Here is an 18,822-nt window from a genome sequence, read left to right on the forward strand (position 1 = left end):
GTCCGGTTACATTCACGCTTCTGAATGATGGTTAGGACATGACACGCAATGGATTTATCGTATTCTGGCAAGTGTAGGGTCTTGAAACTCAGCAACTGGTTGACACGAACTGTCGCCTTTGCCAATGCCAAACATCGATCCATTATATCGTGAATGTGAACATGAGAGAGCTCACTTTTCAAGGCGCTGACTACCGAGCACTGCCATTTCCGGAAGGTGGGACCAGTCCGGGGACTGGTTTCATTTCGTTTCTGACTAACACCCATCCAATAAGGAAGATTGTCCGATGAGGGAAAACGCTAAAATTGCTCATTAGCGGACAGCCTTGTAGCTTATGCAGCCACTAAAAAAGGTAAGCCACGGTGTTACGGGTAATTCAAGCACACCTCAAGGAATGTTAGCCGCTCAGATAGCCATTTGCCAATGCAAGGCTGCAACAGGACTATACGTTTTTCGTCTCGATGAATGTTCGATTGTTGATTACTTCCAATCTCGTTTGTTTGGTATAGACGACAGCCGTATGTGAGATTTCGGCCTTACCCTTTGCGTTCCTCCAGACAGCTTGAGAACAATTAATTTTTAACCACATGCGGTTGTTATGTAATTAATAGTTAAATGCATTTTATCTAGTCTCCAGCTCCAAGAGGTAGTGCTGTCACTGAAATTTTCATTTCTGTTAACACGCTCTCGAGTGGCCGTTTAGATACTCTTCGCTCGGTTGGGGGTCAATTTGACCCCCTGAAATCTCAAGAACTAAGAGAGCTAGCCACACTAAATTTACGGGGTGTGTTGACCTATGTGTGAACTTACTTAGGCCAAGTTTGAGGTTCCTGGGTCATGACCTTCGGGTCAGATAAGGTCAAATAAGGTCAATTTTAAGGTTGGTCTCCAAACGGCCCCTGGAACCTGGATAACTGCTCTAAGCAAAAGGTCACGTGATCATTTAAGGTCAGTGTCCTTGCTTGACCTTTTGAACGTCATGGTGATCAAAATTCTACAAGACTGCTTTGAGTTTTGCATTTGAATGAGCGACAAAGATTACGCTAGGCAGTATGTTTCTAAAACAACATGCTAACCTGGGTCACTTCGGATCAGTAACTTATTCTGACCTTTAAGAAGTCCATGGAAGGCGTATGATGCGGCTCCTGTTATCAATAAATTTGGAATGAGCACCAGAAACTACCACATACAACAAGCCCTGAAGCAAAAAAATATTTGTTTTGACTTTGGACTGACCTTCATACCCGACCCTAGGTCAATGTAATGTGTTCATTCAATTGTTGTGTTGCCCAAGGAGGTATCTCAGAGATGTATGGCTTCATCTAACACTCTGTTGTTGGATCAGACCGAACAATTGCCGAGAAATTGCCTTCGCTGAAACCCTGGGCTTACTTTGACCTGCTATCGGTCAGCGACCTTACAAGGCATATCCAAATGTTTGATGTCAGACAATTCACAATTCTATGTGGTCTATGGTCCATTGCTATGTAAAATTTGGTGCGGCTATGCCGCGCCGTTTGGATACCATTCCGGAAACCCTTTGGGGGGGTCAATTTACCCCCCCCCCCCACCCAAACGCATGTTAATAGCCAGCAAACGTGCACAGATCTGAACAACATTTTTAACATTGTCTCAATCATTCGGGCCTCCCGCGGTAGAATGAGGAAGGTGGTTGCACTTGTTTTTAAACCTATGCAACCAAAACAGTGTGTGCCAGGCAGAGAAAATCTGATCAACATAAGGTCTACCAGTCCTGGCGACTGAAATGAATGCACTGACTACCATCTGGGAGAGCGAGGCCAATAACACTGCTTCCAGACAAAGTGGCCCAAGCTTTTACACCGGCTAGCAGTCTAAGTAAACTAGACCAGCGGAGCGTCTTTCGGCCTAAGGAACCAGACCAACACAGCGTCCAGCAATCAAATGGACCGGGACCAGCACGGCGTATTGCAGTGTGAGGAACCCAGACCAAGGTTGTTTGCTAGCCTGGAGGACCCAGACCAACAACGCAACATTTTCTAATCTGAGTGAACCAGACCAGCACACCATCTACAGATCTGCGTGAGCAGTGTTCTTCGCTTTAAGGACTCGGTTCAGTACGGCATTTTCCCATCTGAGTACAATAAACTCATCGCAGCATCCCCCGGTCTGATATTACCGACCACTGCCGGCACTCTGGCCATCTGAGTACAACAAACTCATCGCAGCATCCCCCGGTCTGATATTACCGACCACCGCCGGTACTTTGGCCGCCTGCCAGCCTGCGGCCCGCCGGACCGGTCCGCGCCGCCGCTGCCGGCCCGCTCCGTGTCCACTCCGAGTGTCCTCGTGGCGCGCTGTGCGGTGCCTCGGGTCGGTCACTCAGGCGTCCCTGGCGGCGTGGATGACGAGGGCTCCTCCGCCGGCCGGAGTCGCGCGACCAGGAGTGTCGGGCGGCGACGGGCGGCGCCGGCTCCGCCCGCCGCCCCCGGTCGCCGCGAGGAGCGTTGACCTCCGCCGGGGGCGGCGCGTCGCCGCGCGGCCGGCGGGGCCGGTTGTGGCACCGGCAGTGGTCCGCGTGATCATCGCCGTGACGGCCGCGGCAGCTCCTGCACCGACGGGATGAGGTCCGGGGCAGCTGATCCACAGCGACTGGTGCTGCTGGTCCTGCTCAGGTGAGGTCCAGCGTCTCCTGGTCCTGCTCAGGTAAGGTCCGGTGTGTCCTGGCCCTGCTCAGGTGAGGCCCAGCGTCTCCTGGTCCTGCTCAGGTAAGGTCCGGTGTGTCCTGGCCCTACTCAGGCGAGGTCCAGCATCTCCTGGTCCTACTCAGGTGAGGCCCAGCATCTCTTGGTCCTGCTCAGGTGAGGTCCAGTGTCTCCTGGCCCTGCTCAGGTGAGGTCCAGCTCCTCATGGTCCTGCTCAGGTAAGGTCCGGTGTGTCCTGGCCCTGCTCAGGTGAGGCCCAGCGTCTCCTGGTCCTGCTCAGGTAAGGTCCGGTGTGTCCTGGCCCTACTCAGGTGAGGCCCAGCATCTCCTGGTCCTACTCAGGTGAGGCCCAGCATCTCCTGGTCCTGCTCAAGTGAGGTCCAGTGTCTCCTGGCCCTGCTCAGGTGAGGTCCAGCTCCTCATGGTCCTGCTCAGGTGGGGTCCTTCGCCCCCTGATCCTGCTTGTGTGGGGCTCCTCTGTCCCCTGGTTTTACCTGGATCATGGAAATCCAGCTTCCCACGGTCCTGCTGAGCTGAGGCTCAGCATCATCCGCTCTTGCCCAAGTGGTGTCTGCCGTCTCCTGATCTTGCTTGAATCAGGAGAGCCCAACTTCCCATGGTTCTGTTCGGGCAAGGCTCTCTGTCCTCACGTGTCTCGGCAAACGTTATCCATTGTAAGTTTGCTAAGTGCGCTTCACACAAGTGCGATGTGACAAATCCATTAAGGACATTGGCATACGCCAAGCGCCCGGGTTTACTTAATTTGGCTTCACACTGTCGCACCATGCCTCTGCGGAAGTATGCTTGCAAGTTGGTCGTGGTATTCGTGAAGCACGTTGATCCGTGTTTGTATCTGTACTACTTCCATACACACCTACCGTACAAGCGCCCATGTGGCTATTCTGGTACAAGTCGCTATGCATGATGCATTAGGTCATAATTCCGTGACATTTGGAACAGAAGGAAATAAGAAACAGGATGTGAGGATGCTACCGTGGGATATGGACTTGAATGTGGGAAACGATTGGGGATGAAACATCCCCCCCCCCGCAAATTGGCCACCTAACCAGAAATAAATATAAATGACAATCACATATCTTTTTAATATGATCTATTTCCTTCTTGTGACTAAAGAAACAGAGTCGTGGGTGAATGAATCATGCATGAAGACTTATACCGTAAATGCCAGCAGTGTGAGTTCGGTAATCGCACGCCCAGTGGGATGTCTCAATGACGCGTATGAACTAAGCGGCTCAAGTGATGCCCCACAGCATTGCAGTGCTGGTCACCGCGTACATACATATCGTGGAGACTTAAAGTCGCTGGCCTATCACCACAATGGTGATGACTTAGCTCAAAAGGCTTCCTCACGTTTCTGGTCCGAGTCTTAAGATTAGCCATATATCTGCTCCTACGCATACGCACCCTACACGCTGTAATGAGGACACGCTCCGAAAGAAGATACCACTCTGTAGACAAGTGCATTCAACGTTCTTCCTTTTCTTCTAGCTCCGTAATTTTGGAAGCCGCTGCCAGCTACAGCTACGACGTCCCGACGAAAACATTCGATGAAACTGGAGAAGCGCCAAACTTCCCCATGGCTGTGATGGAAGAGCTGCGGCATGCCACCAGACGTGAGTACCCACCACGTCGTAATACGCCTGCTCTTTAGGGTGCATCACATATTGGGGAGTCATGTAGCATTTCCATGCCGGCTGTAAAACTCTCACAATGCGAATACACGTGTTGAGATGCACTTTGCGGTTGCCGACACGCATGCCTGAAATGAATGCACACTGCACACCACAGCACAACGGGAGCAGTTATCTCCACTCGCGCTGCGTGCTCGATATGAAGAGCGTGCCGCGAGCAGGCGTTGAGGCGCCATTCGCGCTGGCAACTGATTCATTTGACTGACAGCAGCTTATCAAGCTTTAATCAGGTTTGGTAGTTAAGCGACAGCAGCAAAACCTGCCGAAAGCGGCGTAATTGAAAGCGCACCAACCGGTACGAGGCCACGTGGCCTCTCGCGTCCCAAAAGTGGAACAAGAATACGCTCAATGACTCCAATCGTGCCCATTGCTCTATGGACTCAATGATGAATCAGTGGTGCGCCCAAGTCTCCAGAGCATAGTTTTTTATATCAATATTTGCAATTCTGAGAAGTTCCCATGTCATCTAAAAAGCTGCACCCCATATCAACAACTGTAAGTCCCTAATTATTGCGGACCTACCCAGGACGTTACAGGTAACTTCCTGGGGTGTTTGCCAGCAGAGTAGGGGCCTGAAGTCGGACACAGACACACAGACCTGTGACGTTTGGTCGAGGGTCAGTGAGTAGCGACTACCAGCGCCCCTATCAGGACCAGCCGGCGAGCGCGCCGCAGACAAAGCCCGTTACATAAGCATACTGATCTGATGATTTCATCTGATCAATGACATTGTGTCGATCGCTTTAAGGAGTCAGAGCTATACCCACCGCCCTTGTATTTTATCATGGGAGTTGCATGTTCGAACGGCATCAACAGTGACGTCCCCTTTGCCCACCTTTGGCAAAAATGTTCACCTTTGGCAGACATTTCACGCTTTGTGGCCAACTCGACCGTTTTTGTGAGCTCAGAAACTAACAGCAGCGAATCTGGGAATCACGAGGCTGGAGCAGCTGGCCCAGTAGGCTGACGTCACTTGCCGTTATCATGCTTTTCCGCTGGATAGCTGTGACGACAATACGCCAGATGAAAGTTATACCATCGGAATGCTGCTTTATTCGCCCTTGAATGCATACAAGAAGAGAAAAAATGACGGCCGCGCAGCTGGCCTCCAAGTTCAGCCCGTTGGCATGCTGTAAGCTGCGACGAAGTGTACCAGCTCATGTCGCAGATAACGGCCTTTATCTGTGCTATTTGGTGTCAGACAAGCTTTAGGTAACCGCGGAGCTAAAGCGGACAGGATTATAAACGGCCTTGCATTGTTTTGGTGTTTGCTCGTAGCGAAGCCCGTATCTCAAGCCACTCCTGTGTTAAGCTGTATACCGTTGCAATTAACTTTCTGACCCATACATGCAAAACTTCCATTACTTGCCATTTAATGGGCAATGCAGGCCATGCTGATGTAATGGCCAAGTCACTGGCAGATGGATCCAGCGGAGTCTTTCATGTGATGGGCACCAAACTTCATCGGGTGAATGCTGAGCAATGGTTGAATAAATGCGGTTGATGCATCGCTTCAATGTCTTCAAATGTCCGTTCAGATGTTCAAACATTTGCATTCGCTCTGAAGTCGGTGTGTTCAGGCCTGCCTGCCAGTTCCCGTGCATTGGACCAATGTGTTCGCCGCTCGGCGCTCATCGAAGCCGTCATTTTGAACCGATCATCGCTGCGATTCGTGCGCCTCGCTCGGTACCGCTGCCTTCTCTTCCTGGACTTAACGCCGTGCTCAATGCCTCCTTCGTTGGCATGAGTTGAAAGACCCTGCCGCTGAGACTTTCACGCATTTACCGCGGCATATGTTGTTGGCGCGCCGGCTGCGGTGGCGATCATCTTCTTATATTGACTGTTGAGACATCTGCGCGAAAACAGATTCTTAAATCATACCACGCTCATTCATGCACACCAAGGGACGAGGAGGATATGCGGGAATGTGCACATGTACATTATTTGCCTCACCGCTTTCAGTAAGTGACTGGCGGAGGTTTATTTGCCGTTCAGAGTCAGTCTCTGAGACATCGCTTCAAACACCTGCCAAGAAGTGTAACTCATGATGACTAAACGGTTGCGTGCAAACCCACCACTAGTATGCGCAGCTTGCCTCCGTTATCGGCGGACAGCGCTGCCGGCCTCTCGCGTCGCAGAACCGGTACCACCAGCGGCATTGTGTCGATGAACCTTGACATTGGCCTTTGTTCTTTTTATCACCGTCCGCGCCTCTTTTTCGAGCGCGCGAATGGTTGGATCGGCATGGTATAACTCAAAGAAAATCGTGACGACTCTTGCTTGTCATGACAACCCCTGCGATGGCACTCCATCGTTATCTCGAAGCCGTCATGAGAAGCCGTTTGATGCTACTGACACTGTGACCTCGGGTTATGGCGCCGCGAGAAGACACCGCCACCGGAGAGGTGCCTCCCGTCTGTGCGCTTGGGGGAGAGGGGACGCCGCCCGTCTGCCCGCACTCATCGCTGGATATTGGCCCGACGTGTTCGGCTGGCCGGCCGCAAGGCCGCCAAGTGGCTGGCCGTGATCTCCAGCCGACGGGCGGCCCGGCCGGCCGCCGCGGCGTCACGTGCCGCTCAGGCCGGGCGCTTCTGCCCGGGTCGTTGGACCGGCCGCGCATTAGCTCACCCCTCCCCTCCCCCGGGAGAGTGCACCAGTTGTGCAACTCGGCCCCATACCACAGCCACTCGGTACCGCTTGCCGCTATAATGGTGGTCTCGGAGGGGTGTGCATGAAGTGCGAAGGAAGGGGTGGTTTCTTCGCAGGGCCAGCAACTGCGTCTAATGAGAAATGAGGTACGATGTTTTGAGGTAGACGCACTGTGGGTGATTGGTGATGACTTCTACTCCTTGCACGAAGCGACTTCGTGATTCCTCGTGAGTTGATCATGGATTCTATTCGGCAAAGGATAGCGTCCGACTAATCTATGATATGGAAATGTTCACGCATGCTTTTTGTTTTGTGACATCATTGCATTTCCGCATGCATGTCAATTTATCTGACGATATCGTTCAAACTATCGTTCTTTCCTTAAGTTGTCCGTCATTCTTTCGTTTTGGATGTTTGGTCACATGGTAACAGAACTTCGATAATATGAGACAAGTGGTGGACTGAAAAGGGCAGGATCTCGAATTTGACCTGGGTCGGAAACTTGCGTCAGCTAAGTGCTAGAAGAGAATGCGTACAACTTATCTATTTACATCTACCTACCCTGCCACCACATATATGCTATGCCCAGACGCAAATCGCAGACATTGCTCGCAGACTGTTCGCACGATCGGCTTACCACGTTAGCTGTAGATTTTCCTTCACGCCAGCTTCACGCAACACCCCTGCACGCTGACCCGAACGCCCCCTCTCAGCCCCGCACGTTCACCGCACCTAAACGTCCCCGGCAGCAGTGACGACGCCGCTGTACGCACGAATGGAGGGCACCCTGGACGCCGAGACGGTTGAAAGGGGCAGTGACGAGCTCAGCGAGGAGGAGGGCAGCGGCCAGCAGCCGAGCGAGCCGCCGGAGGAGCAGGAGGAGGCGCCCAGCCCGCCGCCGGCCGGCGCTCAGGAGGAGGCGCCCAGCCCGCCGCCGGCCGGCGCTCAGGAGGCTGCCGTCCCCACGCTCGGCGTGTTTAACTCGCCGCTGCCAGGTGAGGTCCGCGACGAGTTTGGCGCGCCGGCGCGCAGAACAGAGCTGGGCGCCTCTGGAGACATCTGGCGCTGGAGTCTCTGGGCGCCTCTGGAGACATCTGGCGCTGGAGTCTCTGGGCGCCTCTGGAGACATCTGGCGCTGGAGTCTCTGGGCGCCCCTGGAGACATCTGGCGCTGGAGTCTCAGGGCGCCTCTGGAGACATCTGGCGCTGGAGTCTCTGGGCGCCTCTGGAGACATCAGGCGTGACAGGAGCCGTGACTGTGCAGCAGGCGTGACAGGAGCCGTGGCTGTGCAGCAAGTGTGACAGGAGCCGTGACTGTGCAGCAGGCGTGACAGTGTCAGACATTCGGACATTCGGACAAGCTGGTGGTCGGCTTGATTCCCCGCCATGTGGCTGGGTAAGACTACTAAGCCGTTCACATTGCGACCTTCGAGTCACAACCATCGGGCGGCGTGTGACGGTGCTGGTGACGGCGTGTGACGACGGTGCACAACGGTGACAGCAAGCACGCTCGTCTGCTACGTTAGCAGCCATCACGATGGGCTATACGTGACTTCCTGTTTAACATAACTCATGCAAGTACAGCTGACCAGTGTGCTGAGAGCAGGTTTCTGATGGTGCGTCCAAGGCCGCGCTTATCTGCAGCTCACACTCTTTTAAACGCGCTGCCTCGAACCCGAACTGGTGACTGCCTGTCCTCGGACCTTTTGCGATCCTTTGTCCTGCGACCGCAGCCAGCTGCTCGGCGGTCGCGCCCCGCCCGTCTGACCGGGCGCCTCCTTCCGACAGTGCTGCCGCCGCCGGCCTTGCTGTACAGCCAGCCCATCTGCCTGGCCCCTAACGGCGAGCGGGGAGTGTGCCACGCCGCCGTTGGATGCTACCTGCGCGGCGGCACCTACAGCAGCATCTGCGCCGACGAGCGCGGCGTCTGCTGCGTCTGTGAGTGGTGGCCTACCGACACGGCAGCCTTCAGGTCACCCGCACCCTGGCGGATCATAGCGCAATGCCTGCTGGCCGGGGCGGCTTGACCTCCCGCTCTTGACTAATGCTGAGGTGCTTTTGACAGCTTTTGATTATTTCTACCATGTTTTAGCTTGAAGAAAAAGACAAGCAGTGCCATATCCTACGTTTAGGTGTCAAATAGCCCAAAATGTGCAGTGCATGACTTGTGGTGGGGCTCATCACCAATCACCGCGAATGACCAGTGCTCTTACCTGCATCACAAACCCGCCAGGATGTAATGCCTCGGCGGTTTGGCGGGGTGCACAGCGCGCCTGCCTTCATACCTAGACCCTTACTGACGCTGCACCCACATGGCCAGTGGCATACCGGTTACAATGAGCGTGGGTAGTGGTGCGAGTAGTCCTGCTGGCACACACAAAGTCTGCAGAAGCGGGCACGCGTGCGGCTCGAGCGGCGCACCACGTGCTGAGTTGAATGGTCTTATGACGGGAAGCGCCTGACGCGACCGGCTGCATTTCGCTACACATAACGGATGACCGCGCACGCTATGTGTGGCGTAACATGCGGTTGGGAAAAGAAGTGGGCTGGAGGCTGTTTCCTGGAAATTATGACTCAAACACGTACATCAGGCATTGCACAGAGGGTAGGTGTTCGCGTTCCCTTGCACTTTTTCAGCATCGTTGAGTCAATCATATTTACACAGCGATATTCAAGGCATCCAGGGCATCCAGCTGTGGTTCTTCCAACACGGTGACAGCAATGATCAGGCGTTAGACACAGCCTTGCCCCCCCCCCCCCTCTTTATTCTTTCGCGCATAATTGGACGAATAGCATAGGGACGTTATAAAGGATAGCAGGCGTTGCAAAATCCGCTTTTGAAGCCATCCAATTTTTCCATGTGCCGCAATTTGATATCAAACTAAAGCGAAAAGTGAAGGGTCATTGTCTTTTCACCTCCGCTAGTGATACACCGATACGAATGTGTTTAAGGCCGTGGAACCTAGTTATGCCCCTTTTTATTTTGCGTATTACATCAGTCATCTCGTTATGAGGACATTTAATACACGAAACAGGCAAACTGCTGCACGCACGTTCGCGAACAGACGCAGAAACAAAGAAAGCGTAAAAAGACCCACGATAAATCTACAAAAAGGACATGAGTCGCAACACACACGGGGCGAGAACTTTTTAACCAGACAGCGGTCTATTGTCCATCAGAATCGCATCTCTTGCCAGCTAGTAGCTCAACACAAATTAGACAAATTGTCGCCTCGCTTTCCCTTAGCTGGGCAACTAATCCGCCAGTGTTAGCCAATATGGACGTGATGAGCTGATAGTCAGGCTTCATGCATGGGTTCCTTCCCGTTCCGAGATGCTCGCAAGAAGTGTTACAACGAGGGTCTAAAAAGCGCGTGTGCCAAACCGAGTCAAATAGTTTGCGTCACCACAGGATTAATGTAAAACATCCGCGAGAAGTGGAGAGGCCACGTGACGTGCCCCTCACCTGCACCGACGCCAGTAGCCACGATCCGTCTGCTGCGTGTGCTCGCCGCGTGAATCCGGCGTGGTTAGTGGGTGCCTCGCCACAAAACAACATACTTCCCTCCACGCCGGTCAGCGGCCGCGCTTTTACTACGTGAGGCGAAGCGAGCGCGACCCAAAAGTCCTGACGCCGTTGGCTGGCCTCGCGGGCGTACGGGCGGCCCGGCGAGGTTCGCTCAGCCGTTCCACAGACAGCAGTCTGCGGCCGTCTGTCGGGCGCGCCTAGGCTGGGGTCACAGACCTAGCTGACTTCATGTGCGCTGTAACGCTTGATATGTGTTTGCCATACATTTCTGAATATCGGCATTTTCCAGTTAAACACAGCTGCAACATCGAAACCAAAGAGCGTCTCACCTACTACAGGAATCCAAGTTTTCCTGAAGATGACGTCGGTAACCTGCTCTGCAACTACCAAGTTACCCTCGGGCCGGATATATGCGGTGTGCGGTGAGCAAGTGCTCATTATTAGGCTGCTTTGTATGCACGAATACGGTGCTCATACGATATACAGCCAGCCTTGGTCATAAGAGATGCTGTTACAACCGTGTGAGTTTGTCAGAAAATGGTCGTCAACATGCCTTCGTGACTGTTCAGGGTTCCCAATGGTCCATAGGCGTTCGGTCGTTGCAGTCCGGGAATCGAGACAAGTTTACTTGAATGACGAATGCAAGAAATGATTATGATGGTTATTTGCAACCAACATCAAATCGCTGGGTATATTACACCGCCATCATCCCTGCACCGTTCGTTCGTTTCTGAGTGTCTGAATCTCCACGCGCCAGCTTTCAGTGCCATGCAAAGTTCAAAGTATGCCGAGTTCCTTCAGCGACGTTGGAGCATGTAATCCGCAATCTCGTGCGGCATACAGTCGGTAATGTACGCGCACGCACGCGTGAATGTGCGCGTGCCAGCTGTTGAGTGTCTCTCGTTGCAGTTACTGGTTACGCGTTACGGGTCTGTGCCGCGTTGCGCTCTCCCGCTTGTTTTTTCAATGCGCCTGATTCCGCTTCCACATCTCCACTTCGATGAACTTGGATTTTTGCTGCTGTCCAATTTTCGCGAATGCTTATTAACTGCGAGGGAAGCGTTATGAAACAATGATACCGTATGGATCTGCAGGCAGCACGAGCTTTTGTTGCTACCTACGCTTAAAGACGCCCATGAGAGCATAATATGCAAAGGTATCGACAAATCTGGTGGCGGAGTTGGTACCGACAACGGTATAGATAAGACAGTAGTAACAGCCTTATTCCCCGGATAAAAACCAGGAGAATGGAGGTATAGATGGGTTGATATTTCGGCAGCATGCCTTTATTGAAACAATAGCAAAAGTGAACTCAAAATCGCCTGCCGATGATCCCACTCGATACATTTTTGTTGTTGAAACGGCAAGCCATAGTTCTTACAGGACACCAACATTCATAGAATTTGACGAGGAGCAATTGCCAGCCATAGTTGCCAGCCATGGGGCGTGGGTCCAACCTTTTCCCCAGGAGCATGAGTCAAACTGGCCCCAAAAATATGTAACGTAAAATTTTAAGGCGGCCTCTATGCCTCACCCGTAGGATAGAAAAATGTCATACGGCTGTGTTCGTCATAACCGCGTGCAGTTATATCTAATTCAGCCATTTTCGGCATGGGGTTTACATATCGGTGTGCTATTAGCACAAAGCAAGTACCAATTCCGCCAGAATTGTCTATGAAGAGTTTAATGCACTGACTCATTACCGCAGGCTTGACTTCTTAAACTACAGCACACCGGTGTTGAAGAAGTGCCTCGATTCGCAGCTGACTTACTTGGTCGGGAAATCTGAAAGGTCTGTGCCTTTCTGTGGCATGCTAAAAGGAACTTCAGGTGAGTGAAAATGCTACGGTTTTCCAAAGCATCGTATTACTGATGTACCTATGGGACACTGAAGTAACGTGAAAGCCGATTTTTGCCGTGTGATTGGGGCTTAGCACACACTCAGCTTCTGAGCCTATATGGCGTCGCCTGCCTCTCACCCGGTTAGGAGGGGCAGGCAGCGCGGGAAATAAAAAGCCTTGCCCCTGGCTTACCAGACACTAAGCTTACCACTGCACCGCCGGTACACTATCCGCCAATTGTTGTCGAGCGTTCCCTTGCATCACAGGATGCAAAACAATGCTGTAATTTCACCCAAATGCTGTGCGTAGCACAAAATAAAATCACATTTGATCTTTGTTGACAACCCAAGCAAAATGGCCAGTGGGTGTCACCCGCAATGCACACTGTATACGCTCTGTGACGTGATGACAGGTGGGTGCCGCCGGCAATGTACCCTGTATACGCCGTGTAACCTGCTGACCGGTGGCTGTCACCGGCACTGTCCTCTGTATACGTTCTGTGACGTGCCGACCGGTGGGTGTCACCGGCAATGTCCTCTGTATGCGCTCTGTGGCGTGCTGACCGATGGGTGTCACCAGCAATGTTCCCTGTGTACGCTCTGTGACGTGCTGATCGGCGGGTGTCACCAGCAATGTCCTCTGTATACGCTCTGTGACGTGCTGACCAGTGGGTGTCACCAGCAATGTCCTCTGTATACGCTCTGTGACGTGCTGACCAGTGGGTGTCACCAGCAATGTACACTGTATACGCTCTGTGACGTGCTTACCGGCACAGACTGCCGGCAGTTTTTGCGGTGTAGCTATGTGACTTTTCGACCGTTGCGTATTGCTGACAGCGCCTACATGTGTTGCCTACCGGCCGATGCGTGCTGGTTGACAGAGTATTCGCTCTGTAGCGTGCTGGCAGGTCTTTATTGTCGGCACTGTATGCACTCTGTGACGCGCTGGCGGCACGCACTGCCGACAGTGACGATCCCGGTGATCGAGCAGGACGGCCCGCTCGTCATCAACCACGTGCTAGGCGGGTCCGTGCCGTACCACTTCAACATCCGGGCCACACAGATCCGCTGCGCATCGGTGCCTGACGTCAGCGAGCGTGAGTGTGCACTGACGTCGGTGGAGAGACACCGATGGCAGAGGACTGTGCTGAACAGCTGCCATTCCGCGTGAACATGCGCCATATTGTACTGGCTGCTCAATCTGCAAGTACCTGGATGAACCAAGAACTTCCATAACTGAGATATGCTTGCGAAAAATCAGTCCACGTGGCAAACACACGCATGATTGTGGCAGCAAACGACTAATGAGTGTAATACTAAAGCAAAAGTTACGCTGCTTACCGGTAGAATGCATAGCTGCACGCATGCTTACCACGTAACTTTATGTGGGTTTGCCATGATGCCACTTAAGGTCACCAAGCGCACTGGAATAATTGCACGATTCGAATGAAGTGTTCCGTTTTGTCCAATCTGCCGCCGGCTCTTAGTGCCAGACTTCATATCATCAGTGTCGTAACATGCCGAGGGAAGAGAATGGGGAGCTTTTCCTCTATAATTTCTGAGTGGTCTCCATAAGGTGAGGTTTATGGTTGAGGGATTCCTTTGTTGCACTCGATTCCATCAGTTGTGCTGCAAGGGCAGCTGTCTGGCCGGTTCGTGACCAAAGGATAGTGGACAAATAAAAATGCATGTTCACCTCGTTACGTGTGGGAGCACGGTCGTCTGGAAAAAGCCGTCAGAGGTGCTGGAAAATGGCGCAAAATGTCGCTGCCGTTAATGATCTTAAGGCTTCAGCGAAGTACAACAGCCGCTTGATGACCATCAGCCCGATCCGCATCTATCGTCCCGATGCTCAATTTTTACGCAGCACTCCGAAAACGACCCGGGTGTATAGAGACCAGCCATCGCTGGATTCTATATCGCGTCGCTAGTAGAGCGACGATTGCTTGCTGTGTCCCCCCCCCCCCCGCGGTCGGAGTGCCATTTTGGTCTCACGTATTTGACGCTTCCCTTCTAATCTCTCTTCTGCAGAGCTGCAGAGCTCAGCGTGCGGGCGCCGAAATAGAGGCATGGTGCGCCACAAACGTACTGCCATGACCAGCGTGGACGGCAACCACGCCAGACCGAAGGCTAACGAAGACCCGGTCAGGCCGGAAAACGGCGAGGACGAGCAGCAGGAGTATCTGGGCACGGACGGCTTCTCAAGCGGCGTACTGGACGTCGACACACCATGGCTCAATTTCCCATACGACTATCTCAGATCGTTCGGTGAGATAAAAATCGATACTGTGATCCACGACAAAGGCACGCATGCCCAGGCGCGCACGACCCAAGCAGTCAGTACATGGGTGTAAGTGCACCTTCATGATGATTCGTGTTATATCACCGTGTCACTTTACCCTTACATTGGGCAGATAATAGGCACATTCCTACCGATGAAATATCTAAGAAGCACATTCATTCCGATTCTAACTAGTCATAATGGACCAATTTGAGTTAAAAATAACCGCTCACCAACGTACTAATCCCCTTCCCAATCCCCTTCGCCGGGGATTGCTTGCACCAGCCGCCAGCGCAGCGTCCCCATTTACTAAAGCTGGCGGTGGCATACCGCCCCAGGACCTGCGGTGACACCCAGCCCATGACACCTCCGCAGACATACAGGACAAGTTCGCGTCCGCCAGAAAAACCCTGACGCGCATCCTGGGTGGCTCGGAGACAGGCGTCAATGAGTGGCCGTGGCAGGTGGCACTGCTGAAGCGCAAGAACCTCTCCTCCCTCCCGCTCCATCGCCTTCTTCTGTGGCGGCGTGCTCATCAACGAGGAGTACGCGCTGACGGCGGCTCACTGCGTCACCGGGTCAGTACACCCTGCGTCACCGGGTCGGTACACCCTGCGTCACCGGGTCAGTACACCCTGCGTCACCGGGTCAGTACACCCTGCGTCACCGGGCAGTACACCCTGCGTCACCGGGTCAGTACACCCTGCGTCACCGGGTCAGTACACCCTGCGTCACCGGGTCAGTACACCCTGCGTCACCGGGTCAGTACACCCTGCGTCACCGGGTCAGTACACCCTGCGTCACCGGTCAGTACACCCTGCGTCACCGGTCAGTACACCCTGCGTCACCGGGTCAGTACACCCTGCGTCACCGGGTCAGTACACCCTGCGTCACCGGGTCAGTACACCCTGCGTCACCGGGTCAGTACACCCTGCGTCACCGGGTCAGTACACCCTGCGTCACCGGGTCAGTACACCCTGCGTCACCGGGTCAGTACACCCTGCGTCACCGGGCAGTACACCCTGCGTCACCGGTCAGTACACCCTGCGTCACCGGGCAGTACACCCTGCGTCACGGGTCAGCACCTGCGTCACCGGTCACACACCCTGCGTCACCGGGTCGGCACCCTGCGTCACCGGGTCAGTACACCCTGCGTCACCGGTCGGTACACCCTGCGTCACCGGGTCAGTACACGCACCCCTGCGTCACCGGGTCAGTACACCCTGCGTCACCGGGTCGTACACCCTGCGTCACCGGGCAGTACACCTGCGTCACCGGGTCGTACACCCCGTCACCGGGCCAGTACACCTGCGTCACCGGGTCGGTACACCCTGCGTCACCGGGTCATACACCCTGCGTCACCGGTCAGTACACCTGCGTCACCGGTCGGTCACCCTGCGTCACCGGGCGTACACCTGCGTCACCGGGCCAGTACACCCTGCGTCACCGGGCGTACACCCTGCGTCACCGGGCCAGTACACGCTGCGTCACCAGTACCCTTGCGTCACCGGGCCAGTACACGCTGCGTCACCGGGTCGGTATCACCGGCGGCGGCGCACCACGTCATTGGACGAATAGAGCTGCCTGACGATGCCACCAACTGGATTGGGTAATCGCCAGGCCGCTGGTGGTGCGGCAGCTGACGAACTAGACCACAATATCGGTGAAGCATGGATAGACTTAGAACGAGAGGTGAAGAACGCAGGCTCAGAAGTGGAACAGCTGGAGAAGGACAATCTTATAACGGGAGGTGGATAAGGACACAGGCTTATGACGGGAACAGCTTAAGAGGGGGTGTGCGCGCGTCAGTTATTCAAGAACTGTCAGAGTGTCAACTGGCCAGACCAGATTAGTGTACGCTTGATAGCGCCAGATAGGTTTTCTGCCGTGTGAGCCCCTCCTCGCCAATGACTCACTGCTCCCATCGACAGTTTTAAGAGCTTCAATTTCACGGAGGTCCGGAGACACATCATCGTGAGCGTCGGCGATCACGACCTTCGGAGGCTGAACGACACGAAGGCCGCCTTCCGGGGGGTGCGTGACGTTATAGTGCACCACATGTGGGACAAGACGCGCAACGTCAACGACATCGCTCTCATCCGCCTCAGCAAACCGGTCACCTTCTCGGGCTCCATCGCGCCGGCCTGCATGCCTACCGACAATCGGTGAGCGCAGCCCACGCCCGCGGCCGGGGGCAGACAGCCACCCAGCGCTATCCTCTGTCAGGGGGAGTGCAGTCGGAGGGCCGATCGCGCCGCTACAAGCGTGGACGTACATATGGTGCAATTCGACCAGTACCCAAGCTACCGGTTCATTCAAAGTTTCAAGGAGTGCCCGTATGATGTTCTAAAACTCTAACACGCTACACATCTGTAACGTTACGTGACGACAAAGCACCTTTGTACGCCATACATCTTGAATCGCTATGCTCCGACACCAGTTGTTAATGGGGGACTGCAGTTGCATTTTGTGGCCAGACCACAGCCACTTAAGTTTCACCCAAATGCTGCACAATATGCTCGATGTGTCCGTCCTGTGGACCAGGCTGCCAAACGTCCACTGGCAAGCGCGGTTTCTGAATGCCAAACGCAGACTACGCGTGGAGCCCCCCCCCCCCCCCCCCCCCCCTCTTCCCGGCTGTCCGTTCTGACACGGCCTGACGCGGTCAGGACGATGACTGACGAGGAAGTCACGATCACCGGCTGGGGCGTGATCTCCTTCAACCGCACGGCCGGTCCGGTGTCGCCCGTCCTCAAGGGAGTCACACTCAGCCCGGTCGCGCTGGGGCCGTGCAACGAGCTCTGGAAGAAGTACGATAACCCACGCACCATCTACCCAGAGTTTTTACCCATTGACGAGAAGAAAGTGTGCATCGGCACCAAACCCGGCGCTGCTTGTTTCGTGAGTACACACAGCAGGTGGGGAGGGGCCGGGGGCGGCCGTCGGTCCTGGTCAGGGCGGTCAGATGTGTGTGCGAGAAAGACTTGGAGCTAAGGTGAAGACGGTATTTGAGTACACAAATATGAGCCGTGGTGTCACTGATGTTAGTGGTTAGTGGAACGAGCGGGAGAAGCTAGCCGTTTTTTGCCAAAGGAGATTCAGGGAGCGGCATTGTTTGCGCGAGAGCTGTGCATGTTCGCCCCAGTAGTTGGTGCAGTGCGTGTTTTCACATGAGCGTGATATGTCACGGGGCCTGCACACAAAAATCACGACCCCAGCAGAAGCCAATCCAACGTGCTGGTGCTTCACGCTCCATTCATGACCTCCATGATTGCCCCATGAGCGGCCACTGAGGCGAAGGTGCTGCCACCAGGGCGACAGCGGCGGCCCGGCCACCTACCGCGAGGAGGACGGCCGCTACACGCTGCTGGGGGTGACCAGCTATGGACCCCCCATCTGCAAGATCGGCGGCTTGCCCACCATCTACACCCGGATCTCGCGCTACATGTACTGGATCCAGCTGAACATTCTGCACCTGTTCGCCAGCGCCAGATGAGCCGGAGCGCGCGCGGCTGATGCCAGCCAGCCGCCCGGAGGAGGATCGCAGGGCCTGGAGCGGTGCGGCGCGATAGACACGGTGCGGCTGACTGTGTCCAGTGAAAAGACAGGCCGCATTGTTGCGAGCATGGGGGTCATCAAACGAGTTCCATTCTCTCGTCAGTGTCATGCATCAGATTGACTTTGGCTGCCGCCGACAGTATGCTGCATGAAATATGAGCCACTGAAATGCATGAAATACGAGCTATTTGAATAAGTTGAACAAACCAGCCATGACGATGTTGGGAGCGAAAGTCTGAGAAATCAGGCAAATATGTACCCAGAAGTAAGTTTACGATTAGATTTTGGTGACTCTCAGGGGCGTAGCAAGGATTTTCTCAAGGAAACACGCCACACCCACTTCTAACTTGCTTTCAACAGCCATCTATATAGACAAAAATGCGAGCGTAAGGGGAAAGGGGGGGGGCGGTACTTTTGCCCATTTGGCTGGGAGCCTTGTCAATCAATTGTGATAACTTTGAAAAGGGGTCAATATTCTTGGCGTCTTTTGTTTTATTTGTATATTCAACAGTTCAAAAGCCGCAGGTACCATATGCATTATGAATGCCTCATCTGAAGGATTTGGTGTCG

General features: G+C 54.2%; 1 protein-coding gene across 1 annotated transcript; it reads left to right on the forward strand.

The window, feature by feature from the left end:
- Positions 1-7,962: 7,962 nt before the first annotated feature.
- LOC119105448 (chymotrypsin-2) lies at positions 7,963-18,190 on the forward strand. Its single transcript, XM_037228911.1, has 10 exons — positions 7,963-8,040; positions 8,833-8,982; positions 10,863-10,995; positions 12,282-12,403; positions 13,382-13,510; positions 14,445-14,681; positions 15,070-15,214; positions 16,626-16,859; positions 17,364-17,595; positions 18,008-18,190. The coding sequence occupies exons 4-10, from the start codon at positions 12,385-12,387 to the stop codon at positions 18,188-18,190; spliced, it is 1,179 nt and encodes a 392-aa protein (XP_037084806.1). The 5' UTR covers positions 7,963-8,040; positions 8,833-8,982; positions 10,863-10,995; positions 12,282-12,384.
- The last annotated feature ends 632 nt before the right edge of the window (positions 18,191-18,822 follow it).

This window comes from Pollicipes pollicipes, unplaced genomic scaffold, assembly GCF_011947565.3.
Source record: "Pollicipes pollicipes isolate AB1234 unplaced genomic scaffold, Ppol_2.1 Scaffold_6138;HRSCAF=7277_pilon_pilon_pilon, whole genome shotgun sequence".
Classification (NCBI taxonomy): Eukaryota; Metazoa; Arthropoda; class Thecostraca; order Pollicipedomorpha; family Pollicipedidae; genus Pollicipes; species Pollicipes pollicipes.

Excerpts from the sequence above, each read along its gene's own strand:
- LOC119105448 (XM_037228911.1), top strand. Across the intron at positions 13,511-14,444 it reads GGTGCCTGACGTCAGCGAGC|AGCTGCAGAGCTCAGCGTGC; the intron begins GTGAGTGTGCAC and ends TCTCTTCTGCAG. Across the intron at positions 17,596-18,007 it reads AACCCGGCGCTGCTTGTTTC|GGCGACAGCGGCGGCCCGGC; the intron begins GTGAGTACACAC and ends TGCTGCCACCAG.